Source organism: Megalops cyprinoides, chromosome 13, assembly GCF_013368585.1.
Source record: "Megalops cyprinoides isolate fMegCyp1 chromosome 13, fMegCyp1.pri, whole genome shotgun sequence".
In the NCBI taxonomy this organism is placed as follows: domain Eukaryota; kingdom Metazoa; phylum Chordata; class Actinopteri; order Elopiformes; family Megalopidae; genus Megalops; species Megalops cyprinoides.
Window position 1 is genome coordinate 22,754,318 of NC_050595.1, and position 27,291 is coordinate 22,781,608.

At 47.0% G+C, this 27,291-nt stretch overlaps 1 protein-coding gene across 3 annotated transcripts in view; it reads left to right on the forward strand.

The window, feature by feature from the left end:
* The window catches only part of LOC118788400 (inositol hexakisphosphate and diphosphoinositol-pentakisphosphate kinase 2-like), a 37,163-nt gene extending 18,185 nt beyond the window's left edge, over nt 1-18,978 (forward strand). The window contains exons 17-31 of one of the 3 annotated variants that reach the window (XM_036544379.1): nt 550-732; nt 1,755-1,896; nt 2,188-2,411; nt 2,496-2,623; nt 2,818-2,932; nt 3,275-3,382; nt 3,461-3,577; nt 3,764-3,904; nt 4,220-4,313; nt 5,295-5,420; nt 8,368-8,430; nt 12,104-12,283; nt 15,564-15,701; nt 16,018-16,131; nt 16,797-18,978. In XM_036544379.1, the coding sequence (XP_036400272.1) occupies nt 550-732; nt 1,755-1,896; nt 2,188-2,411; nt 2,496-2,623; nt 2,818-2,932; nt 3,275-3,382; nt 3,461-3,577; nt 3,764-3,904; nt 4,220-4,313; nt 5,295-5,420; nt 8,368-8,430; nt 12,104-12,283; nt 15,564-15,701; nt 16,018-16,131; nt 16,797-17,356 (2,433 nt within the window). In that variant the 3' untranslated portion in view covers nt 17,357-18,978. The remainder of the gene's footprint in view (nt 1-549; nt 733-1,754; nt 1,897-2,187; nt 2,412-2,495; nt 2,624-2,817; nt 2,933-3,274; nt 3,383-3,460; nt 3,578-3,763; nt 3,905-4,219; nt 4,314-5,294; nt 5,421-8,367; nt 8,431-12,103; nt 12,284-15,563; nt 15,702-16,017; nt 16,132-16,796) is intronic. The other 2 variants (XM_036544381.1, XM_036544382.1) reach the window with 2 other exon arrangements.
* Nucleotides 18,979-27,291: the final 8,313 nt, after the last annotated feature.

A 27,291-nucleotide genomic window follows, 5' to 3' on the forward strand; every position in this document is an offset into this window, starting at 1 on the left:
TGTCATCTTTATCCAGAGTGGCTTTGTTCATTTATTTTTTTGTGGTTCACCAACATTGGCCCTGAGGAAGGAAGTGTCGTGGCTAACTCTATCCTGTATGTGCATGTGTGTCTGTGTTTGTGTGCGTTTGTGGTTTGTGTGCATGTGTGTGTGTCTGTGTGCGTGTGTGTGTGTGTCTGTGTGTGTCTGTGTGTGTGTGTGTGTCTGTGTGTGTCTGTGTGTGTCTGTGTGTGTGTGTCTGTGTGTGTCTGTGTGTGTGTGTCTGTGTGTGTGTGTCTGTGTGTGTGTCTGTGTGTGTCTGTGTGTGTCTGTGTGTGTCTGTGTGTGTGTGTGTGTCTGTGTGTGTGTGTGTCTGTGTGTCTGTGTGTGTGTGTGTGTCTGTGTGTGTGTCTGTGTGTGTCTGTGTCTGTGTGTGTCTGTGTGTGTGTGTGTGTGTCTGTGTGTGTCTGTGTGTGTGTCTGTGTGTGTCTGTGTCTGTGTCTGTGTCTGTGTCTGTGTGTGTGTGTCTGTGTCTGTGTGTGTGTGTCTGTGTCTGTGTGTGCGTGTCAGGGTCTGCTGGCCCTGGAGGGCGAGCTGACGCCCATCCTGGTGCAGATGGTGAAGAGTGCCAACATGAACGGGCTGCTGGACAGCGACAGCGACTCGCTGACCGGCTGCCAGCATCGCGTGAAGGCCCGGCTGCACGAGACCATGCAGAAGGACGAGGACTTCACCGAGCAGGACTTCGACAGGGTGACCCTGCCTGCACCCCTCACCACACTCACTTTCCCTCCTGTCACTGTGGTCAGGCTTCTCATGATACTTAAATACTTTAATTCGGGAAACTCATGGAAAGGTCCAGCAAAGTGGCCAGATATCCGGCTGTCCTTCAAAAGTCATGGATAATTTCATAAACCTGAAAAGGGAAGTCTTTATTACAGACTCTTCGCAAAGTTAATTCTGTTTTCCCTCTTCCTGCAAGGGAAAATCTAATTTCATACTAGCTCACTAGCTTGATGTCATTTACTGTTCGACATTGTCAATCGACGTAAGTGATATTGCTAACAAATTGGCTACCTTGCTGGATTGTACATTAAGCCAGCTAAGAAGTCACAGATGACTTGTGAATGCTGTTAGCAGTGAAGTGTCTGTCTACACAGATAGAAAAAATATTTTGAAAGTGATATATATATTTGTATACTGCATTACATGTAGTTTGTTTACAATATTACATTAAAAATATCATGATAGTATTTCTCCCCTGCAATGTCAAAGTAGTCAAAGTAGCCATATTTTGTGGGACTTGAATGTTGCAACAATCAAAACATTCTTATAATTATCCATAACTTGTCATTGAAAGTAAAGTGAAATTACAAATCTGATTTGAGTTTGAACTCTGAGTCTGGGAGTTTGAATCCCAAAATTATAAAGGAAATCAATCCCAAAAAGACTGTAGGTGGCACTGCAGTAAGCCATGAATCATGTAGTATTCTTAACCGTGTCGTCTTAACCGGCATGGATACCCCCCAATTATTCAGAGATGATGGTAATTTCTCTGAAGTAGCCTCCCTTTGATCAAGCACGAGTAGAAAATTGGCTGTAATGAATACACAGAGGCTTTTCTCTTCGTTCTTAACTGACCTCTGTGAATTGCCATTATGTAATCAGAATTGTCATGGATAATCTCTTCAATCACTTTATGTTTTACACCACTGTGACTTCAGTTTACGGGCTAAACATGCTGTTGGTGTGTGTGTGTGTGCTTGTGTGTACAGCTGGCTCCAACGGGCAGCCCTTCCCTGGTGAATTCTATGAAGATGGTGGAGAATCCGGTAAAAACATGTGACCAGGTTTATGCGCTTATCCAGAGTCTCACCTCCCAGATCCGCAAGAGGCTGGAGGACCCCAAATCAGCAGGTCTGTCCTTCCTTGCATTGCTTTATATTTGCTTAGCAGATGCTCTTATCCAGAGTGAATCACATGGCTCATACTTTGACGTTTTATATATTTATACAGCTGGGTTTTCACTGAGAACTCTGTAACCTCCTGCTGTATTACTTGGTGTGTCAGCTCATATTACTTGGGTACTTTTTTTGCAGCTGTTTTATATTGTGTGTATTCTTGAGGCTTTGTTTTGAGAATTAGCATTTGGGGGAGGTTGGGTAGGTGAGAATTGGGTGTTGATGCACGCTGCCCTGCCCCACACAGACCTGCAGCTCTATCACAGTGAGACCCTGGAGCTGATGCTGCAGCGCTGGTCCAAACTGGAGCGCGACTTCCGCATGAAGAGCGGCCGCTACGACATCAGCAAGATCCCGGACATCTACGACTGCGTGAAGTACGACGTGCAGCACAACGCCTCCCTGGGACTGGAGGACACGCTGGAGCTCTTCAGGCTGTCCCGCGCGCTGGCCGACATCGTCATCCCACAGGTGGGAGCGGACCCTGAGTCCTACTGGATCTTTCTGCTGCATCCCCCCTCCCCATATTCACGTGATCTGATCCCTCTCTCGTAGGAGTATGGCATCAACAAAGTGGAGAAGCTGGACATTGCGTACGCCTACTGCCTCCCGCTGGTGAGGAAGATCCAGATGGACCTGCAGAGGACACACGAGGACGAATCGGTCAATAAACTGCACCCGCTGTAAGCCTGGCACCGCCCAGTCACCGACTTGCCTCCCGGCCTTAATCAGTGATAACACCGTTCTTCGGTGTTTCGGTGTTTATCTGTGGTTCCGTTTTTAACAGCGTTTTTCAGTGGTTCGGTGTTGAGCCGCAGTTCCGGGACTCCCGCGCCCTCGGGTGTGACTGTGTTCCCTCTGCCTTTTTGTGGCGCAGGTACTCCCGTGGAGTGATGTCACCTGGTCGCCATGTGCGAACTCGGCTCTATTTCACCAGTGAGAGCCACGTCCACTCCCTGCTCAGCATCTTTCGCTATGGAGGCCTGCTCGATGTAAGCATAAAACATTCAGGAAGCTCTGCTCAGATATACAGGGGTTCAAATAGCACTCCCAGTTGCGTAGCATAGCTGAGCCAATTGAAGGTTTACTAGTTGCAAGTTAATGTGATGAGAGGAGCGAACCGACCTCTAGCTAACTTGTAGTAAAACCTGGACTGACTATAGCTGCAGTTCACTCAAAAGGCTATGTCCACTCCTGCATATATTTAATGGACTTGAACTTGTGTGTTTGCTCAGCTGTTTTGTCCAGGTGGTCACTAATTGGAACATGAATCTTGGAAAAGCCCTGTAAGGTGAGGTTGACCGTGTATTTATGTGTGTATTTGTTCGCGACAGGAGGAGAAGGACCAGCAGTGGAAGCGTGCCATGGATTACCTCAGCGCTGTGACCGAGCTCAATTACATGACACAGATCGTCATTATGCTGTACGAGGACAATAACAAGGTGCGCCCCTCCAGTCCAGAGCCCTCCGGCCAGGTTCAGCTCAGCTCCTCGCTAACCTCTCTGTGTTTTGCCCTCCAGGACCCCTCCTCAGAGGAACGCTTCCATGTGGAGCTGCATTTCAGTCCCGGGGTGAAGGGCTGCGAGGATGAGGAGAACGCACCCATGGGTTTCGGGTTCCGCCCCGCCTCTGCTGAGGTAAGGGGTACTTTTTGGTGTAATGTGTCTTTTTCGTGTTCTGACAGTAGTAACTTACCTTCACTTTCCAGTGTACGTTTGGTACACAGGGCAGATGGGTTTAGTGTTAACAGGGAAGGTTTTATAGTCTTGTTTTGCTGAAGTTATGTTGCGTGCTATTTTTCCACACCTCTCCGATGGGAACAGAACGAGCAGAAGCAGACGGATCCTGGCAGCCTGGAGGACCTGTCCCGCGACGAGCCCGACCGGGCCGTGCCGCTCACCGAGCCAATCAGCATCCAGAGGAGGTCCCCGCTCATTCGCAACCGCAAGACGGGCTCCATGGAGGTACTGGGCGAGGGCCGCACCCACCCACGGTCAACACAGATTCAGCAACGACTGTGCTCTGTTTTCACATGTGCTGTGGTTGAAGGCTTACGAATACCTACACGTCACAGCTCACGGGTCACTAGCTGGCTTTGTTCTCTTCCAGAGTTCACGGGAGCCCTGCATGCGGCCACAGTCAGGCGGAGGCTCAGAGATACTTATCATAACAGCGTCTGCATGTGGCGGCAGATGCGCCGCGCTGTTTGCTGTGCGGGTCGGGTGGAGGGCTCGGGTTACGGTCCGCGGCCGCCTGAATGTGCCCCCTTGTCTTCGCAGGTCCTCTCCGAAACGTCGTCCTCCAAGGCGGGGGGCTACCGCCTCTTCCCCTCCTGCTCGCGCCAGTCGCCAGAGATGAAGCAGAGCGGATTAGGTTGGTGTCACATTTCTGCTGTTTAGCAACGCAGACAGCGCGGCATTTCTTTAGCTGTCATTAAGCCCCTCTTAGAGTAATGTGAACAAATTACCCCCTCGGATGCCTTGGGAATAATCGGTTTCTAGTGACCACATAGTTGGAATGCCATAGTTCAGTGCCCTGACACTCTTGGTGCTGGATTAAGACTCTTGATATGGATACAGTGATTTTCCAGATGTTGGGTATCAGTAGCCTCCTATGAACATACTACCTGTGTGTTAACTTATTACATATTCTGGTCTGTTACAGTTATATAATTCTGTTAAGCTTGTAATGGAAATAATAGAAACTCATGGCATACAGTTAGGTAAGATCAGTCCTTTAACAGTGTTTGAATATCTTCGGTCTACCTCAACAACCGACTAACACCCATGTAACAACTTGGTGTCAAAAAAGGAATTTGCCAAAAATCGAGTGTATTGTGTGTATTTTTTGTCTCGATAAGAATGGAAATAATTGAATAACAGTTCAACACAATTTCCATTCATATTTGTAGCTGTTGCATTGTAGAAGGAATTGCATGTCTTAATTTAACTTAAGATTAAAAAAAACAGTGTTGTCATGTACCTCAGCTAAGAAGGCTGAAGGAATGAACTTTGCTATCTGTGGAAGTGCATTGCAGTAGTTTGTGTTCATTGCAACACTAATGATTACTGATATAATATATGGCATTGGTTTGGTTTTCTCTCCTGTTAATGTAACTGTTAAACTTCATAGACTACCCAATGGGGGATTTGACACGGGCCATAGCTTCTGTCTGGGAGAAGCACAAGCAAATTAAATGACCTTTGTGTAAGTCAAGTGACTGGATTTAAGTGCGCTCCTCTTGCCTCTTGGCATCTGAGACCCGTGCGTTGTTTGGGTAACAGCATGTTGTGTAGTGGAGACTAATCCGACACCCCCCCCCATCCCACCCCTACCCGTGGTTCTCCTACACAGGGTCTCAGTGTGCAGGACTCTTCAGTACCACCGTCCTAGGGGGGTCCTCTAGCGCCCCCAACCTGCAGGACTACGCGCGTACACACCGCAAAAAATTCTCCTCTGGCAGTCTGTCCTATAAAGACGGTACGTCCCACGAATCTTTTACTCCTGTTGCCATGGCAGTGAGGGATAGTGTAGGGAGGGTTGTGTCCAGTCACCTCGCCCAGGCCAGCTCCTCACCAAACTCTGAGCAGTCACAGAGCAAGCACAGCAACCCCACACATATGTATCTTTCTTTATATTTCTTCTTTTCATCCCTCATATCATATCATACCAGTCTAAGTTATTATGTCATGTACTTACATGTAGCCTGCAAGGCCTGCTTGCTCCCATTACCTACAGGCTGTAGGAAATGATACTCCCTCTGGGGTGATATTATTTTCTGATCTATACAGTAGTGATCAACACAAATGTAGGATTATCTGCATTAATTATTGGAAGGCGTGTCTCAGCTCAAATCTGTAGGTGAGCATACAGATAGAGGCTCGAGCAAGGAGATATTGTCTCAATCTGGAGTTTGCAGATCTTCCCTCGGTTCAGTGTGTGAGATTCCCAGTTTTCTTCAGACACCCAAAGTATTAGCAAAGCACATAATTCCAAACCTTTTTTGCACCAGAGAAGCTTTATACATGTTTTATTTTTTAGTGCCCTATCTTATCCTCTGAGAAATGCAGCCACAAGACAATAGGGAATAGTTCTGGCTTATTTTCAGCATCCATTAACAGCAAATCCACATTTGAACTGCTGGGGTAAAATATAGATGTGTTCTATTTAAGTGATATATTTGGAAAAAATATTAGGGATATTGTGGAAGGCTGTCTTAGAAGTAATTTCCAGAATGTTCCATAGTTTCCTTATGCTTCTTGGACCAAATGCAGTGACAGAAATGGCCACCAGATGGCTCTTCTGACCTTCTGAGCCCAAGCAAAATATGTAATACTGTAAATGAGTTACTGACTTTAATTTGTTGATTTTTATGGCATAATCAAAAATTTAACATGACATAGCTTTTGAGTCTTTTTATTAGTTTGGGAATATAAGCATTCTTACAGAATGTTTATTTTTAATGGTCTGTGAGTTGTTTAGCATTGAGATTTTTTTTATTTGATCATCAAATAAATAGGGGTAGGATTTGGGGTGGTAATTGAATTGAATGGGAGGTCATGTACTGTTAACCTACTAAAAAGGAATGCAGATCCCTAAACACCCTTATCATCTGACACAAAGAAAACTGACAGCATTTATGATGAGCCATAAGTCATGAAAGTTTATGTGAAATACTCATTTTTTCTGGGCTGTGAGGCTACCGCTGTCCTTAAGTCCGTCAGCCTTTGTTTTATCGGTATTGACAGTTGCACTGTTGTTATGAAGATATTTTGACTGCAGTTTTACTCGGGAGTCCAATGTGATTAATGTCACTGTCGACTGAGGTCATAGGCAGTTATTACTGATGTTTTTTATTTGCACAACACTGACAGGAAGCATAGCAGCTGGACACATTTTACAGAAATATTCCTTAAAATTTTAAATTTTACAGACATTTTCCATAGGAACACTCAACACTACACAATGGCTTTTCAGTCCCAGATATGTAGCTTATCTAGTAGGAAATCTTAAGTTTCTGTAATTTATTAATTCTGGTAGACTATAATTAGTTTACACTGTGATTGTGCATGTACTTTAGCACTACGAGGGGAGTATGAAAGAGGAAAGAGCAGAAATGAAATTGAAGATTGTCATATTGCCCACTAGGTGTCACTGTAAATTCACAGAGATGTTTTCATTTCAGCTGCCATTTTCTAGAAGGTTGTTGTGTGTCTTGCTCACCAGCACTGTTATTAGTCAACGTTATGCAGGTCTCACTGCCACGTTTTGTCTTGTCACGTTATTCCATCTGTAGCCATATGTTGTCATATCTGTGGTTTTAGCTATATGTTACTGTGTTAGGGTTAGTACTCCCATTTATGTTGATAAAGAACTGTGTCTCTCTCAAACCTTTTTAATTAGGGTGTAGCAGCCCTCAGTTCAGGCTCTTATTTTGGTTAAAGTTTGATTTTATGTAAGTGTGTGTGTGTGTGTTTGTGTTTGTGTGTGAGTGAGAGAGAAAGAGAGGGATACAACTGTAGCTTTTCAGAACTGTAGAACTAGGAATCATCCTCCTCTACTTCAGTTAAAATTTTTAATCCGAAGCAGATATTATAAATTTAGATGTTTCCAAGAGATTCCTAGGGTTTGGGAACAGGTAGAATGCAGCCAGTAACAGTTTGAGGGTCAAGTAACAATCTGGGGCGTCGGACACAGGTGAAGACTGGAAATTATGTTGTTCTAAGTAGGCCAAGGGGTGAGAGGAGGATACCTGGGTAGGCATTTTTGTTGTGATGTAGCTTCCCTTTCCTCATATAATTAGCACAATAGATGGTTTTTTACCAAGTTCAAGGTCAGTTTTCTTCTTAGAAGAACACATAAACTTTACACTGTTCAAGGTTTATGCTGACTGCTGCTAATTGGTTAGTAGAAATAGATATTGTAGTGATATATACATAAATATACACATGCAGATACACATACATACATACATACATATATACATGTATATACATATATACATACATACATATGTAACTGTAATCCTCTGAAATTGTGGACTCCAACACAACCCACATTGACAGTGTCAGTTTTCTCCCTTATATAACTTTTCATCATAACTTTGTGTTTTTTCCCTCATCACGGTGACCTCAGTCACCACGGAGGTTTTTACATTAGAGGGCCCGGCTCTTGCTCATGTGTATGTGTAATGTGTTTTTCTTTCAAAGCTTTCCTAAAACTAGCGCTACTCACAGCTCCCCCCCCCCCCCCCCCCATCATCCAGATCATACCAACACTCTAACTCAAACATAATATGCTCACCCTCCTTCTTCCTCAGTGCCTCACACCTTCAGCTCTGACCCCACTGCAACAGAATTACAAATAAAGAGGAACAGGTGCACAGTGAAAGAGATGGTAACTCTAGTGACCTTTTTTATTTCCTCAGAGTTGTTGTCTATGCCGGCAGTAAAGCGATTTTCTGTGTCGTTTGCAAAGCATCCGACTAATGGTACGTCTGCTTCTTTCAAGTATATTTCCACCTCTCCACCTCCCTCTTTCGTCTTGCATGTCTGTGGAAAACACATTGTTGTGTTTTTTTTTGTTTGTTTTGTTTCCCGTTATTTTTGGCTTTTTATTGTCCCTTTGGTAATGAACTACATTGTTCACGTTGTCTCGAAACCTTCCACTGTCTCTAGATCTCCTGTCTGCCCGGTCGCTCGGACACTCACTCTCTAACAACCATTTCACATCCTGTTCGTAACTTCCTGTTCGAATGTAAAATTTGTCACTCTCACTGGATGATTAAGTGTTTGGTTTTTTCCCCCTAAATGGATAGATATGTGTATATATGTACACGATAATTCCACACGTATACACATTGCCATCTATCCTCAGGATGTTTTGAATGCAAAACCATCTCTTGGAAAAAAAAATACACCAATTATTAACCCTTCCCCTGTTATTGTTGACCTGCCACTTATTGCCATTCTGTTTCTTACAGCATATTGTAAGAAAACGCCTGTGGGGCCAGAGCATGACCTATTTTAATAGCGAGAGAACAAGGTCTGCCAGTTTGGTTGACGGAAATGTCTGCTGCATGTTTTTTGGGCCAGTCGTTGCTAATGGGGAAAGGGTTAACATGTGATTTGTTTCATCACTCATACCTGTCATCACTCTGATTGATCTGTGAATTCATTTGAATGAATACAATGATGTGCCTGTGTGTGTGTGTGTGTGTATGTGTGTGTATGTGTGTGCTTGTTGAAAGCGAGGGTGGTTGCCCCCCCCCCCCCCCCCCCCCCCACGTCTCAAACGCTCTACATATGGACAATGTGGATGTTTGCATGACAGGAATGTCTGGGGCACCGCGCCAAGGCCAGTACTCCTCAGTAACTGGGGCCCCGGTTGCCGTGGGACCGTGCTCGTTTTGAACCGTAAGGAAACATACTTTCGAAATTGCTTCAAAGTTAAGCGGCAGAGGTGGATGTGGGTCAATTACACCTGTACCTACAGTATATCGCTTCCTCTTTCTTTCCATTAAGGATTTTCACTGTACGGCTTTGTTTTATGTCTCCCGTGGCGACGGTAAGCGTCGAGGCGACACAACGAGACCTCTGCTGCCGCCCGTCTCCTCTGACTCATAGCGTTTTTCCGTTCCATAATGCTCAGAGGGTTTGGGCGATTGATCTCTGCCGGCGAGGGTCTGCTGAACACTCAAATCCCACGAATCTTTATTTATTCATCCAATAAGATCTTTTTTGCCAAGATTACATTTAAGGGCTCGTCTGAGTCTGAGGCAAGTGGGCGGCCCGTTGCAGCTCGTGGTGGAGGTGTGGCCAAGTCCAGATAAATGCACGAATAGTCAGACATCCACCGCGCCCTTGTAGCGAATGAGGCGCTGTTGATTTGTTGGATCAGACCTGCAGACAGCCCTGTACTGCATCCTTCAGATAAGCGGCCGTATAGCTGACCTGTGCGCCAGGGTTTTAACATGGACACAGAGCAGTCCGGCCCCTTTTGTTTCAACAGCACAATCGACACACAGCATCGCTCAAAACTAACCAACTCCGCCCCATCCTCTAACAGCCACTGCTGAACAAACCCGTGTGTGAATCATCCCCCTTCTGCTTACGGCAGCCTGATCCTCCCTCTGTGTGCCGGCAGGCCTGGGTGATGGCCTTTGTCGAGCGAGATGCTGATAGAGGCATCTTTCCCAGCGTCTGATGTAAACAGAATGATTCATTCAGGGATGGAAATGCCACTCCCACCGCAGAGTCCCACAAGTCATTGTCTAGGATTACACTGTTAATACAGTAATAAAGAACAACACCATTATCAATGCCTTTTTCTTAGTATGCTAACATGCTGTATCTGCTGTGCAGGATTGGTATGCCCATCTGGGTGTATTGATTTCAGGCAAAGCAGGACACTGATTTAGAACCACCCCCATACCAAGATTTGTACCTGACAGAGCATCTTCTAATTTCAGGTTCATTAACTTCATTAACTTTTCCAGAGTGACACTCCTACATATGTTTTTTTGTATTGAGTATACATGACTTGACATGTTCTTGACATCACAGCAGCTGTTTGTATAAATTGGAATGTCGTGACAGATTGGAGGCTTCCAATAATTGCTGTACCCTGTATTTTAAAATATTGTAATGTTTTTCACTCTGTCTTAGCACAACCCTTTGAGTATAACATGTAGTTCATAAAGCTAAGAGTTGAAGGGATCTCTTTCATTTAAACATCAGGTGAGACACAGTGTTGCAGTGTTACCTGTGATAGTATGATATCACACACCGATAACAGTCTGTACCCATAGCTAAGTGTGTGAGATGTGGCATTTTAAGTGTTTGGTAGCGCGCTAGTTTCGGCAATGAGGGACCCGCCTGTATATTTGAATAATGCATGCATGACCATGGAGGTCAGCCAGTGAATATTAAATAACGGTAAACCAACTCCCTTGACAGGAGTCTGTCTGCACCCCGGAGCCTGTTATTTCACAGGAAAGCTTACACCATGGCAGTGAACGTTTTGTATTATTAAGATTGAGCTTTGAACAAAAAACGAGTTAAATGCAGTAATGTATTGCATACATGTAGGGGCTAGTGGATGGGAAGTGGACGATCTGCTTTGTACTTGCCCTTTGTGAAAGTCATGATAAATAGAAGTAGTCATCATGCATCCCTGCATGCTGCTTTTACACTTAACCATGTGCGTTCCTTTTGGGGGCTACGGTGCGATACTCACACGCAGACCTGAATGCAAAACCAGACTCCGTCCCTATAAATATTTGTAATATTAATGCATTTGGTAAACCCCAGAGCCCAGTGAGGAGTCTGGGTAGAAGCAGTCAACATTTCTGCTTTTTCTGCATACAAATAAAGGACTGCGGTGCATGCAGTAGCACTTTCAGTGTTGGTATGCATGTGTTAAGGAAGCCTGGAGCTTTGGGCTGTGGAATATGCGATAAAGGAGAGGAGGAAGGAGTGTTGTTTTGCAGGCATGTCTGTGTTAACGTATCGCATGAGTGCTGCAGTTGAAATTCATGCCTTAAATCTGCCGTGCGAGCCGGCTCGAATTTATAGTTCTGGCAGGGTGGACTAGCCTGAAAAGGTGTTACATAGCAGAAGCTCCTTTGTGATATCTGTCTAGCAAGTGTGAGTTACAGCTGATCACGCTCCACTCACTGCAGAGGTATCAAAGTGTTTGTTATACCGAAGCGCACAGTGAAAGTCATTGGAGTGAGACGGTGCGATAGGCTCGGCCGGGGTCTCCTTTGAAGCACTGTTGTGCTGTAGCACACGTGGTTATGGTTCTGAATAGGCCTGTAGTGTGTAGGTAAGTGGGTATTGCAGACTGATAGCGGACAGCTGACTGTGTTCTGCCCTGTGGTGTTGGACCTGGAAGGGAAGAGTGAGACGGAGAGAGAAGCTATCCCTGCCCCCATGCCTTCCCCAACATCCCCCCCCACTGTGTTGTCAGATGCTGGCTCCTCCTCCACCTCCACTTCCCACCTTTTCCCTCCCACCTCCCTCCTGCCTTCTACTTCAACTCCTGCTCCTCCCCCCTCTCCCTCCCTCTTCCTCCCCCTCCCTCTCTCCCTCCCTCCCTTTTCTTCCTCCTCCTCCTCCTCCTCCTCCTGCTCTGTCCTCCCTGTACGTCTTCTTCCCCAGAGCCCCTGGACGAGCACCATGTGGTCCAGCTCCTGAGGCGGTCCTCCACAGACCTGGCAATGGGCTACCCGCTCTTTCTGGATGGGGCGCTCGCCCACCACCTGCACCAGTGCTCCTACCACCTGCGCCTCTTCCGCAACTGGTTACTCTCCGGCCAGGACGCCCTAGAGTACCTCTACGGTCAGCCCTGCAGACCCCCCCTCCCCCGCCCCCTCCTTGCTCCATTGTGCCCGTGCCGGGGAACTGCTTCCGTGGCTGCCTCGGCTTTTTTTTTGCCTTAGCGCTGCTCCCTGACTGCATGCTCGCCTGCCACTTGGAGAAAAGCGTTTGACGATGGGGTGTGCTCCTTTCTGTTTCTGGTTCTGTTCCTATGCACTATGCATCTGCGGATATGTTTGTTTGCGACTTTCCCCTCGCCCCAAACCCACCCCCCAAATCCTCCCCCATTTGCTTCTCTGATAACAATAAAACGGTACAAATTTGAAATTTACCGAGTCCTTAGCCGTGTGGGCTTTCCTCCAGTAGCCTCAGGGTATTACCTTCCTTCCTTCTCCCTTAAACCCATTCGTCTCTTTGGTTTCCTTGCTGTAGACTGGTAGAAATAGCAGAGGCTTCAGTGTAGGGACGAGGTGTCTGTGCTGTCACAGAAACCCAGAAACATCCCCTCTCTCCTGAAGCTGCACCGCATATGGGATGAGTCAGTATAAACTGAAAGGTGAATTTGTCCCCAGCCAACAGGTCCCCCACTGTATTGGTGGCCTAAGTGCTTCTGCAGTACGCAGATAAGTGAGAGCGAGAGTCAGACGGAGGCTGCCGTGCTGTTAGCTGAAGGATGCCTCTGTACGCGGAGCGCTGCAGGCTCATCGCTCAGCAGCACAGGGGCGTGGGCGGCTCCGTGGGCCGGCGCCGGGCGTTCCTTTAAGAGGGCCAGGCCGGCGCTGTGTCAGAGCACGCGCTTCTGAAGTGGGACCCGGTGGGCCGGAGAGTGGCGCCGGCGGGCAGAGATCCCAGCGCGGCCCGCGCGAGTGGGCATGTGGCGTAACGAGCTGCTCGGGTGCCTACACAGCGGCTGCATGCACTCGGAAGGAAGCATGATCTACGCACATCCCTCTCTCTCTCTCTCTCTCTCTCTCTCTCTCTCTCTCTCTTCCCCCTTTCTCTCTCTCTCTCTCTCCCTCTCTCTCTCTCTCCCTCTCTCTCCCTCTTTTTCTTCCTGTCTCTCTTGCTCTCTTTTTTTTGTCTCTTTCTACAGCCTACCCTCCATTGTTCTCCCTCACTTTGTCTGTTTCTCTCCCTCTCTCTCTTGTACCCTTTCTTTTGCTCTTTCTCCGGCTCTTCCTCTATCCCTCTCTCCCATCTTCAGTAGTTCTCAATATATCAATCACTTTCTCTCTTTCTTTAACCCTCTTTGTTGCTATCCCCCCCTCTCTCCCTCTCCCTCTCCCTCTCCCTCTCTCTCTGATGTTGGATTATTTCTGCATACTGCACCTGCTGCATACTGTGTGAGCTGAATGAGTTGGCCTCAGTGAGACACAGAGAGAGAGAGAGGCAGGGAGAGAGCAGCGGCTTGATTGAAATTTTCACTGGCAGCACAGAATTGGGCAGCTAGCAACTCCCATCAGAAGGAGGAATAACAGTCGCTAACTCAGTACCGCAGCCTCAGAAGGAGTGACCGGTCAGACCTTTATCCGACAGCGGCCCGTGAGGGGGAACGGTCATCGTCGTCCTGCCGTCACGGCTGTCGAAACACGTTCTCCCCTTGCTCCTTTTTAGGAGGAGCGGTTTCTGGCTCACTCTGGCGGGTTGCGCTGAAGCCTCTCGCTACACAGAAACCTGAGCTCGGCTGCACGTATAGCATCCCCTCGGTGCCTTTTTCACAGCGCGTCTCCATCATCCCGCCAGCACGGGCGCGCAGAGATCGATCGCAGAGCCTTCTGCTCTGAGGCCCCATGAAAGCAGCGTTCTGCTCAGCGCCCCTAACCATACCGTTCTGCTCCGAAAGAGACCGCTTTCAGCTCCCCCTAAATGAAGTGTTCTGCTCTGAGGGAGAAGGCTGTCAGGTCCCCCTAAATAAAGTGTTCTGCGCTGAGGGAGAAGGATTTCAGCTCCCCCTAAATGAAATGTTCTGCTCCAAGAAGGCTCTCAGGTCCTCCTAAATGAAGCATTCTGCTCTGAGCCTCCCACCTCCTCAAACATAGCTCTCTCCCCTTTTCCCCAGAGCCAGCTGTAGCAGGGGATTTGCTGTTCTTGCGGAGAGCAGATTCACTTTCCCATTTCAGATGCGTCCTTCTGACAGTTTGATCCGATAGGGATGTGGCAGCTACATCATACGGCTTTGAATATCACAGGCCGACAGCATAAAAGGAATTCAGCTTCACAGACGGTTAGTTCGAGGAGCTGTGTGACGAAAACGTCTGGTTTGCTCAGCAAACGCATTGAAAAGGTATGTGTCTGCAGCATATAATAGTCAGAATGGGCCCAAATCAGCAAGTATTGCAAAGGCGTGGCGTTAGGACTTCTGCCAAGGTCCAAGCCCCTAGTACTGAATACTTAACAAGAATGGTCTGTGTGGACAACTTCATTGTACATAACAAAATTTATCATTCCAGACATGTAAGGCTATGGGCGGCGTCTTAAAGAACTGTGGTTATAATCTCAATGTGTTGCATAGAATGACTGATGTATTGGGGTGCTTTTTTTAAGCATGCTTTGATGTGCCTCCTTTTGCCAAGCTTGACCCTAACCACGGCTTGTGTTAACTGTAACACTGTAGAAGCATCGGCTTTGTGTGTCAGATATGATCACCGCTAGCTTGCAGAGTAGAAACACACTGTAGTCACATGACTGCGTCACGTAGACGTCTAAGCTATGTGTGAGCGTCTTGATGCATATGGCATCCAGAACCAGGGTTGTGCTGTAGATGAACTGGACTCTTGTTTGAGATTGTTGTGATGCTCATACGGTCGTAACCAATGCGCTAGCTAGTGGAATGCACCCAGCGAGTAGATGGACTGCCTGACAAATCGACTGCGTTTGATTTGTTGTGTTTGCCGAGTTGAGTTTCTCCGTGGGCAGTCTGGCCTGCAGCGAGTGTTGGAGGTTGATTTGCTACAGTGGCACATGCGCGTTTTGATAGGCTGAGTCCAGTCCAGAGGGGGCTTGGGTATGCGTACTGTTTGTGTGGGGGCGTGGCTTGTATGAAACGTAGCCCATGGGTAGAAACCGTTGCCGGGCGATACTGGGCTCTGGTGACGCGGTGACGAAGCGGGCGGGTTTGGCCGTGTGTCCCCTGCAGCGCTTGGGGGGGTGACCTCTGTACGTGCTGTACCGGAATATGACAGTAGCGGGAGTGACTGGCCTTAGTGACGCAGTGGTGGGCGTGTAGCCGTCTGGAGCCCTCTCGGCACGCACTGACGGTGGGGGTGTGGGGCTGTCGGCTTGTGTCTCCCCTCTCCCGCAGGCTTCGAGGGCTGCTCCATGGTGCCCTCTATCTACCCGCTGGAGACGCTGCACAACTCGCTCTCGCTCAAGCAGGTGGATGAGTTCCTGACGGCCGTGTGCGAGAGTGCCGGAGACTCGCACTCCAGAACCACCAGAGGTACCGGCGCCCCTCCTCCACACCAAAACGCACTACCTGCACATCCAAACACCCACCCTCACGCCACACCCAAACACACGTACCACACACCGCTATGCACCTTCCACCATACCCAGACCCACAGTCATCCACAGCCACCCCAGAATACCCAGACCCTCCACCACCGCAAATACATTCCCCACACACACCCAAACACCACCACCCCCATGCCAGTTTAACAAAGACCCTTTGTTAGAGTTTAGCAGTGTCTGTAGGCAGTGTGTTAGCCTCTGGCTGCGGAGTAGTAATACTGCTCTGTCTCTCTCCCTGCCCCCAGCTCTCTCTGCCATGTTCGACTCTCAGAGCCAGCCCTCTGTGGATGCCTACATCCCCCAGAGAGTCCTGTCCTCCTCCGTGTCCCTGCGCCAACGGGCGGAGCGCCCGCCTTGGTGTAAGTACCCGCTGCCCAAACGCCCGCCTCCGTGCACTGAGGTTACTGCTGCTCACGTGAGCCTATGAGAATCACACCTTCCTGCCGCGACTGCTAGAGATTTCCATCTGGCAAATATTGCGTGTGTATGAGCTTTCCTCACTTTGGCTGGCATATACAGTGCAGCTTTTGGTCAGTCCTCAGAACGTCACAGACTGCTGTTACAGGAAGTGACCATGTCTCCTGCTTGTCATTGCTGAAGGTAAGATGCTGGTTGTTTAGACTCAGGCAGGGCTGTCCTTAGCGTGCCCTTCCAGCAGAGCCGGCTGCTGCCGCTGCAGCTCGCCGCTGGAGTCCGCTCCTCCTGTCAGGCTCTGCTTGCGTCTCGTGTGATTTGACTCAGCCCTTCAGAAGCCTTTGCCGTTGCCTTAGCGGCTTAGCGATGTGGGTTTTTTTTTTTTTGCTAAACTCTAAAAACTGGGTTCCTCTCTCTCACACTCTCTCTTTCTCCTGCTTTCTCTCTTCATAACCCACTTAATATTTCTGTCCTGTGGAGCAGCAGAAAAAGGGCTTGAGGACAGAGAAGTTCTGGTGTTTTTTTGCTGTAATTAGCATCCCTGAGCAGCAGGGTGGTGGTGTGTTTGTCTTTGCCGGGCGACAGCTGCTCTCTGTGTTTGCGTCCGCAGACAGCAGCGGTCCGTCGAGCACGGTGTCCAGCGCCGGGCCGTCCTCGCCCACAACCGCGGACACGTCGCCCCGCTTCAGCTTCAGCGACAAGACCCCGCTGACGCCCCAGAGCAGCGAGGAGGCGCACTCCGGCCAGCAGGGGGGTGGCCAGCCCTCCGCCAACGCGCCCGGCAGCCCGCCGCCTGACGCCAGCCCCACCGCCGCTCAGCCGGACGCTGAGGCTGAAGCTCCGGGCAGCCCCGGCCAGGAGCCAGCGGCAGCACCCGAGGAAGCCCTGGGCGAGGCCGGGGACAGCCCGCCCAGCGCGGCGCTGCAGGACCTCAGCCTGGGCCGGATGGAGCCCTGCTGCGGGCTCCCCGGCTCTCTCCCCGTCCTGCTGGAGCTCCGGGAGAGCGGCTCCGAGGCCGGCTCCAGCGCGCAGACGCCCCTCACCCCGGAGGACAGCGACGAGTTCTTCGACACGCAAGAGACTGTGGACGTGTGGAAGAACAGCCCTGGGAAACTGCCCCACCCAGGAACCCCCCTGGAGGTGGGCGTGGCCCACTCGTCTGAGCCTTAGGGACAGGAAGAAAGAGAGAGAGGACGAGAAGGGGGGGGCAGAGCTGTGTTAGTGCTGTCTTAGACCTTCAGTGATTCAACTGTCTTGTCTTGAAGGGGTTAACCCCTGTGTGAAGTATATAGCACTCATACTGCTATCGAACCAGATGTCTGTTCAGCACTCTGTGGAGCAGTGTACATAGGAGAACAGCATCTCCGTTATCACGGCTCGCTTTGCCACCGCCCTATGCAAAAGCAACAAAAGGAAAACTAGCCTCTCTTACTCGTGTTCGTGGTTAATGTTGCACGTTCATGCACATTTCGTGGGGAAGCGATGGCTCTCATCTCAGCCTCTTGTCTCTTAACAAATGGCTTAGTAAAGTGAAGCATTTGATGCAGCTTCCTTGAACTGAATCTGATGCTGTCCATCTGAATTTCACTCCCCCCCAGCTGCCCTCCGCTCGTGTGCGCTGTACGCATAGCTTAAAAATGTTCAGTCACCGGCTGTGGAGAGCAGCTGACCGTCTGCCCAGAGAGGCCTGGTGGCTTCACTTTCCCTCTCTGTGAGGACAGAAGCCTTTCCTGAGGAGAGAGGCACTTCCTCTACGGGTGTTTCACACCAGGGAAACTCATAGTGGCCAGTGGATCAAGCCAGGACTGCAAGAATCGCAACTGCTGTGTTCGGAAATCGGGCAGTTCTCTTTTTTTGCTGTGTTCATTTGTTCCTGTGTAGGTTATGTCATTGTTTATCATTTCCAATGAAAAGTGTTGACTTTCTATGTCTTTGTGTCAGTACGATTTTTTTCAGAATGACCCTACTGTGGTAAATGACTTTGGAAGCGTAGTTTCTTTTTGAGAAGAGGATCTGGGAAAAGGAGCTTCGGGTCTTAACCACTGTCTGACTCTCATGCCTGCCCTCATGGCTCAAACCATAATGGTACACATTGTCAAGGGACGAGCGTGGTCTTTGTCCACTGTACTGCCATACTGCCACAACGTACACTGATATCAAACCACGTACTGAACACACATTCAAAAAAACCAATCACTCAACTGCTTTTTTGCCAAAGTTTTTTAAGTGTCATCTGCCACTAATATAAAGAAGTAAAGATCTATTTTTGACTGCAAACGAAGACTGCGAGATGCAAGGTAGTATTTTTAATTGCTTAAAATCACAAATGAAATAATGTTTAATCCTGCATCGTGTTTCATATCAAGTTTGTATTTTTGTAGCGTGCGATGTCACAAATTGAAATGAAAACAGTGGAAAATGCAAATCCATGCATCGATTGCTAAAGGAAATTCAAAATTGTCTCTTTTTTTTGTCACCCTGGTTGTGGCTCCACATTTGATACCATGAGAATTTCAAGAGCTGTCACCACTAAAATACTGCTGTTTTTGTAATGCGACCTATTTCTTTTTATTTGTTTGTGTGTATTGTACAGTATCGGCAATAAGTTAAAATGAGATTCTGTATTTTATAATTGGGATTTATTTAGTGTTTCTTTTGTATAGTACAGATGCTGATTTATGTAGGAGGAAAAACATTATTTAATGTCAATTGGAGAAATTATTGCTGCTCAGAAGGAAACACTGTAAAGTATCATGTTAATAGATGTGGAGGAAAAAAGAACAATATTAAAAAGTAAGACATTAATAAGATTCTGTGTGGTTTGTTCTAATTTGTCATATGGTTTAAAATCGCTGTCTGGCCTAGGTAGCACAGTGTAAATGTTCTGTAAATTCTGAATTGCAAATGGAGGATCCAGAGTTGGTTGCATCAGTTTTGTGGATTAGGGAGAATTTCCACTGAATTATCTGACAGTTTTCTGAATATCCATGACATTTGATACTGAAGTTGAAAATATTGACTGAAATAGAAAGTATATGTCTGTACCTTCAAGAAAGAGAAATATTATGACCTCTGGTCCCAACACCAGGTTTGATTTCAGAAATGGGCCGAGCTTAAATCTTGATTTTGAGTCCTGAAGTAGAGCCTTAAGTCAAATACAATTGGATGAGGAAACTTTGGCATCTCAGTCAGGTACCAGTTAGAATTTTAGTATTTGTTTTCAGACTAAAACATGGAAAAGATGGATCTACATGGACTCATTAAGTTTATTCTCATTCCGTTAGCCTGCCCAGTTTGCAGGTTTCATTGTACGGTTGTGTAGGTGTGAAAGAAGGAGAGGTTTGTTTGCTTCAGTTTTCATGGCCACCTCATTGGATCAGGCAATTGTTTCACACAAGCGCGGACCCTTGCGTGGTTGCCGAACGGCAAACGGTGTCATTTTTTCCTCCCAACAATCTCATTATGTTAAATATAGCCAGCTGCTGAATGCCACTGCTTAATTGGGCTCTTAGAGTCTGCTTGCTTTTAGATCATTTTAGAAGGTCACCATTTTTTGATTAAAATGTGATGAGAGGGGCAGTGTAATGGGAAATGCGTGCACATTCATTAATGAGTCATCTGTTATGCTACGGGCAGTGACCTGGACAATACATAGATGGGTCTCTGCTAAGACGCTAATGGAAGCTTCTCCAGAGGTATTTACCACTCCGCCCCAGGGCCGCCATGGCCTGCAATTCATGCACTGGCTCATTATGTTTCGCCAAACCGTCACCCCAAAGGCTGCCTTATTTGGCTCCTCCAGACAAATACCTGAATTGTTCGGGATCATTATATGTGTATTATACATCAGGAGCGGATCCTTTTAGTTAAAACTTGCTCATATTTCCCAAGACGGCAGCGTCTCTGTCAGCTTGGAGCAGGTTCTCGATCAGTCATGTCCACCCCTGTCACCACCCCGCCATCTGTGTGTCTTCTTCAGCGTGTCATTTCCTTCTGTCGCATAACTTCCTGTTTTCCCTGCGTTCCCCCCCCCCCCCCCCCCCCCAGCACTGTCCGCCCCCTCTGTCTCTGCCTGTGCGTGACGGATGTGTGGGGCCCCGCTCAGTCCCTGCTGTGGGAGTGGTGGCGGCTGGACGGTGGTTTTTTTGGGTGGGGGGTGAGGGGGCTGAGAGTTATGGCTGTGTCTGGAGCATGTTGGCAGCCCATCTCAGCCCTGATGATGCAATGCGGGTGAAATAAACCCTGTCTGGGATTTTTCGGATGAGAAGTGACCTTGCTCACCGTTACCGCGACAATCAGCATGTATGGTCCCCCATTTGCAAAAGAATGGTTGCCAACTCCCCACTTGTTAATTATTTTTCTAACTAATCATAGGGTAAGTAAAATTGTGGCTTCAAGTCAAGACGGTAATTCAGGTCAGAAGGTCAAGGCGGCATTCCATGTAAATAAATCAGAGATGCATGGCTGGAATGCTAGTTAGCTAACTGCAAATGTAGAATTGTATCAGAAATAATGTTGTGATTGATCATTCTGACAATTAGGGAAGTCAACAGGAGGCTTAATGAGAATTGTTTACAGGAGCAGAAACTCAGAGACTGAAATGGTGGTGACTACATAGGATGTTATTTATGCCTGAAGATGTATCCATGGAGTAAGTTCAATTTTTTCTTCATACGGAAGACAATGAGACTCAGGGCTCTGTTTAATCTATCCTTAAAGTGCTTTTGATAAGAAATTAATTCAAGTGTTACTGTTTTGAGAGTTTGGTGATACTGTAAGTTAATTAAATAATAAATTAAACATTCTGAGTAAGCATTGAATAAAATGGACACACTTCAACTGGTCATGAAGAGCACAAAGTTAATGGCAGTTAGATTGAACCAGAGACCCTACGGTTAAGCAATTACAGATTCTTATTCACATAAAGTTGACTGACAGACACTTCTAGAATCTCTCAGTGAGTATTGAAGTGAATTCCATTATCACGGGCAGTTTGGCTGAGGAAGCAGTATTTGCGAAGTGCATCGGTTTTTCCCGCTACTTATGAATTCATGGGAAAGACACCATGGAGCCGGCCGCGCTGTAATGGACAGATATTGACGAGGGGCTTTTTTGTGCATTCGTGTCTTGTCGTATTGTAGGGTAGATAAATGTGTGGGGGAGCGGGTAGGGTGCTGTTGGGTTGGGGATGGGGGAGGTGGGGAGCAGGGGGGTGGAATTGTGGATACTGATGAGCCTAAGAGATGCACATTGACATTTCAGTCAGCAACTGGGAAATTGCTGGAGCTTCCAATCGGGACGGCATGCCAGGTTCACATCAACAGGCCCATGAAACGCACCAAAATACGAGCTCACTGGACCGTGATCAGATGGCGGGGGGACAAGGAGGGAAGAAATGGTGGGATTATACCTCAGTGATGAGATATTTGGCCGTGGTACTTGAACTGGGCAGAGGCTGCAGAAAACTTCTTATTGCAAACTGGAGGCATATTTATATTTTGGCTAAAATGGAACATGCTGAGAAAGGGATACAGGGATAGCTGCATAAATGATGCCCATCTGAATTCTGACCTCTGTTTGGATTTTAGGAAACAACGATAAGTCATGAGAACTGAGAGCCGACGTGAGATTCGATGCTTCTCATTGGGCGTAATGAAATGCCGCAGTGCATCTCCCAGCATTCCCTCACTCCTGTGGCCTCAGTGTAATTGAAAAATCACCGCGCAGAAATCGAATCGCAGCGCCGGCCACCTGCCGAGGCCACCTTTTTGGAGGAGGAGGACCTGCAGATGGGACCTGTGTTGTTCCCAGGGAAATGCTTCCCCCCTCCTCCTCTCCACACAAGGTCAGCTGGTGATTCATACTTCGTTATCAGCGTCAATCTGTTGCCATGGCGATAACTTAAGCTTTTGTCGAGAGAGACAGGATTCATGACTGTGGAAGGTGGTTGGGGGGGGTACGTGTGTGATAACCTCCTCATGTTATATGTGAAGTCAGAATCAACAGAGTGCCTGCTCTCTCAACACAATTAAAACCGAGGGTGTTCATTCTTGTTATCTCTCAATTCATTAGCGGCTTCCAGGCTGGGGCTCTCCTCTCCAAGCTGGCTGGAGGAGTCAGCGCGCTGGGATCTCTGTGCTCCTGTTCAATCACGCCATCTGCCTTAATGAGTTTTTGCACCATGACTTGATGCCAGCCTTCACACCTCAGGCTTGATTATACCGTTAATCACAGTGGAAAGCTGAAACAACTACTTTCTTTGTTAACTTCTCATTTGAGAATCGGGTCTGCCTTTCGTAGGAGCTGGCTGTTACGGTTATTCCAGCTCCTGCCCTTCCTGAATGCAGCTGGGGCGGCATTTACCCCCTGCTTCCCTGGCCTTAATTACAAAGCTTAATTACAGCTTTGACACTGACGAGGTGAAGAAGAGAGCAGCGGACTGCGTCCAGTTTGATTAGTGATAGCTCCCCACCTCTGCTCTCCCAAAAACCTCCATTCTTCTGTAAATTAATAAAAAAGTGTAGCCATGGCAACCCTTCTCTGGGAAAGTGTGCCCTGGCTGTGTTGCCTGGTGAGGTGTTTGATGAGTCTTTCTCGCAGAGCCCAAAACAGACAGATTGCCAGGCTCTCAACACTGCCAAGTCTGGGTTCAAATGGTGGCTTCAACAAGTTGCCCACCCCCCCCGACCCCTCTCCCTCCAGGCACCCCCCAAGCACTCACTCATGACCTGCAATGCACTGTGCCACTGTGTGTGCCTGAGAATTCTGTGTGTGCAGTCTGCAAACTGGAGGCACACAATCAAAATTATGTAGTGAGTTAGTGATTTGATTTAGGAAAAAAATTATCAGGATTGATTTAATGAGAATGGGCAGAAAAAAAAATGTAAAAGTCAGTTGATATTTGCACTGTCCAGAATGCATGTTGTGTTGGTATATTGAGTTGTTCTCTGAAGGAGAATAAACTATCAACAGATACTGTTACAAGGCCATATTATTATATGCCATATTATTGTACAGACATCCTTCTAGACTGCCTTTAGATTACCAATTTGGGTCTTATATTGTAGACACTGCAGGGTGCATCTATTTTACTGATCCATTCAATGATGTATTTCTGTCTGTGTTACATCAGGATATCACTCTCCCAAAACACACTTAAAAAGCTGATTTAGATAAGCAAAATGCACATGCTTTTGTTGTTAAAAATGTATTTGAAAGGAATTACAGCTTCAGATTCCTTTTGAATTCAGTGGCTGTTATTTGAATTTACCTGGACTTAAAATGCATAGTGGTACTTTGTATTTGGCATAGTTAGTCCTATTGTGACCACATCTGGAAAAGCACAGTCACGTCAACCTGTAATATATCTTTGCAACAAAGTATGACCAAACACTGGATTTCCAGTTGATGTCTGTCTGGTTGAATTTTTGGCATGTTGACGTGTAAAATGACATGTTTCTGTGCATATTCTTTGGTCCTGCTGAGTGTGTCAAGCTGCACAAAGTTCTACGCTCATGATCAGATCCAGATGATTCAGGCTGTTCACTTTTCCCCCTGTATTAGTTGATCCACATGTCATGAAGATCAGTGAATATAAAAGAATTTTGCACAGCAGGAAGCTCTAAAACAGGACCTCTGTCTGACTGGGGAAAACTTTTTAGCCCTCAGCTGGAACTGACAAAAGAGATCATACATCCGTTGATCTCTTAGTTTTTACATATTGTGCAGACAGATGAACCTGGAATAATAACATATATATTAACTTGACTGGCAGCCCCTGACTGCCACCATGCCAACATCTCAACAAAGTGGTCATGGTCATGGTCATAGGCTCTTGTTGGATTCTTGTTGTTCACAAGAATATTGAAGGTAGAAGTGTCACCTGATTGTCTCAAACCCCATACAATCTAAACATCTCTTTTTCAAGAGGAATACGTCCAATGATGCAACCTTTTGTGCAACAGGGTGTGATGTCACAGGTTCAGAGCAGACCACAAGACTTTCTGTTGCTCCAAATTTTTAACATAAAGAAGGTAATTACATGCATGCATTAAATACAGGTGAGAAGTCAACACTGGAGTAGGTAAACCTTTGACCCATTGCTGCACGCTGTTTGAATCACATAGATTGATGCATTTAAATGGTTTTAAACGGGTTCTCCTGGGTACTCATTAGGCTTGTGTTGCTCTACCTACTTGTCATGCTGTTTGATTTTTCTCCATTGGTTAGTGCACTCGGCAATGCATGCTCACCCACATGCAAATCCCTCTGCGCTCTACAGTCCTGGTGAGTCATCACGTAATTTCATTTTGGTGCAGCCCAGTGATTTGAACCAACTCTGACACAGAGATATTAGTTAATTGTCTGTTATTGACTTCATCCTTTGCCTGGCCAGTGTCTCGCTGGCAGGTAGTGTGCAGCTGATGCATAAATGCCTCCCTGGATTTCTCTTGTCTTGTTGGTCAAAAAATGTAATAATGTTCCCCCAACATGGCACCACACACGGCAATGGGTTCTTTGTTTGCAGGATTCTGGAGATTCTTCCTGGGGTGTTGGAAAGAAAAGCACTTCCGCTCCTAACAGTCTGCAACCAAGCCAGCTGCAGAAGGTCTTCAGTGACAAAAGGCCAAGCAAGATCAAAACAAACAGAAGCTCAGTGGACACTTACTGCTACTGTGCCGAGCCCACAATGGTACAGGAAATGCCAGCGATGTCAACCTTAAAATGTGTCACCACAGGTAAGGTAATAATATAAAATAAAAGTGAAGAAGTAAAGTCAATATGTCTATACATGTTGCCAGACTGTCAGGCTCTCCTTTCACGGGGACACTTGTCTTACAACCTTGAGCAGTAGTGCAGGGTACTTAAGAAGCTCCATTCATCAGTGTGTATGAGCGAGTGCATGTTAGGTTCAAAGGTGGTGTGTTCATCCGGCAAAGCCTAAAGTAATGAATCGATAAGGATCCTGCAGTCCCTTAGGGTCACATTCCAGCTGTTTCTCACCTGACAATCAAAACCACATTTTCAGTTACTATAGTTTACCTGTAGCTAGAGAAGATGAAAATCACACAGGGGAGCCTTGGATGAAAGCCCCCCTGTCTTAGTGAAGGTTAGATTGACGTGGACCTGTTCGCTGCCCCCTGCTGGTGTGGAAGACTGAGAAACAATCATAGGCAAAGAAAGGGGCATGATGAATATACTTGAACCAAGATACAAGACCCTGAAAAATGCACCGGGAAAAAATCTCTTTCTCTGTCTCCCTCCCTCTCTCTGTGCAGTCTGGATCTACGGTTGGGAGAGGATGGTTTCTTGGTGTTGGTAGCAAATTTATTGTTCATCCCTTTATTTTTTTATTTATTTTTTGCTAGAGTTGAATGGTATATCGGCTTTCCAAAGCTCCTCTTAAGGGTTAATCCAGCTGTATCCATGCTGCCTTTAGGCATGGAGAAGTAACAGTTTGCTGCTGTTAATTGTAATAGTTTTATGTACAGTTCTCCACTGAAAGTGCTTCACTGTAATGCAGAATCATTGTGTATGATACACTATACCTAAACAGTGAATAGCTTTAAAAGTAGGTCAGTGTGGTTCTGGCTCTGCCTCCACGACAGGAAGCCGAGAGTCTGCCCCCGCGCCCGGCACAGCTTGCATTTACACAGACACAAGAGCTCTGTTCTTCCTCAGTTCTCTTCGTAAAACAAACAGATTTTTTTTAAAAAAAGGATGGAAGAAAGGAGAGAAAACTTCACTTCGCGAACATCTGTCGCCTCCTGGTGAAGGGCGCCCATGTGACCCAGGCCATGATGTCACGGCTCTGTGAATTCAGCCAGCGCCGGACTGGCACTTGGGTCCTCACTGTTCACCAGCCAGCCCGTCAAAGCTGGGATTGTGCTCGCCTCAATGGTCCTCTTGTTGTGCAAATACTGAAATTCAGTTGATTTGATTTTTTTTTAAAAATGTTGAAAAAGATTTCTCCTTAATCCGACACAGCCGGTGACTTTCACGCTGACTCTAATTAGATGTCTGGATTAGAGAAAAGACAACTTGAATAAGTCTACTAGGCGTCATCCTACCTTCCTCACCTAGTTTTTAGTGCTAGTGCTGTGTGCTAGTGCTAGTTCCTCACCTTCACATATGCTAATGCCACTCTCATTTCATGCAATGAGGTAAAGTCCTCATATCCCGCAGGTGGCGGGACACAATCCCCTTCCACATTTTCCACACATTAAACAACCAATAATAAGCCTGGGTATATCTCAGTAGATCTAAACAAGAAACGATGGAAAGGAAAAATGAAAAACATCCATTTCTTTTCATCCCCGTGTCCCTGCCTTGAGATATTAGCATGACAGACGACAGCAGTTTTGTGAGGCTGAATGTCCATTGTAGTGCACCAAAATGAAAATGACATGCAAGCAGTAATCTGTGCCTGTCAGATGGCTGTGGAATAATAAAATCCTTCATATTGAAAAAGAGTATGCCTTCACCGCCGTAGTTTATACCTTTCTTTTGTGGAGATCAGTCCCTGTGCCGCTCCATTTTAGCCTAGTACAACAGCTTGTTTGTGTAATGTTGTCCTGTATTGCTAAAGTGGAGCGTATGTGTAGTCTCTATGTGTGTTATTACCAGGTTTGCAGTTTCAGGATCTTGGTGTGACGCTGGAGCCGTGCCCTTTGCTGGGTGCGAAAGCAGACGTGCAAGATCACATTATGAAATGATGGGAAGAGACAGCAATGGAATCTGACACACTTTGCCCAGTCATAGAGGGCTTACACTAAGCAGCACGGAGCAAACACTTCCCCTCATTCTCTCTCTAACACTCCACGCTCTCAAAGGCTGCTTGTTTACGGGAAGTGAATTCCTCCTTTCACTCCCTGTACAAACAGTGCTTTTTCTCTCTCCTCCTCCTCCTCCTTCTCTCTTTCTATCACTCCCTCATCGTAACCCCTCCCACAGCTCAGTCCCTGCTTGTGTGTGAAGTGAACGCAAAAAAATTCCACTCCACCTTCCGGAGAAAAGCAGCTGACTGGTGCCCGCCATGCACTGACCGTGTCCAAGCCTCTCTTTTTGCTTTCCCCTCTCTCTCTCGGTTTCACGGCGTGAACAAT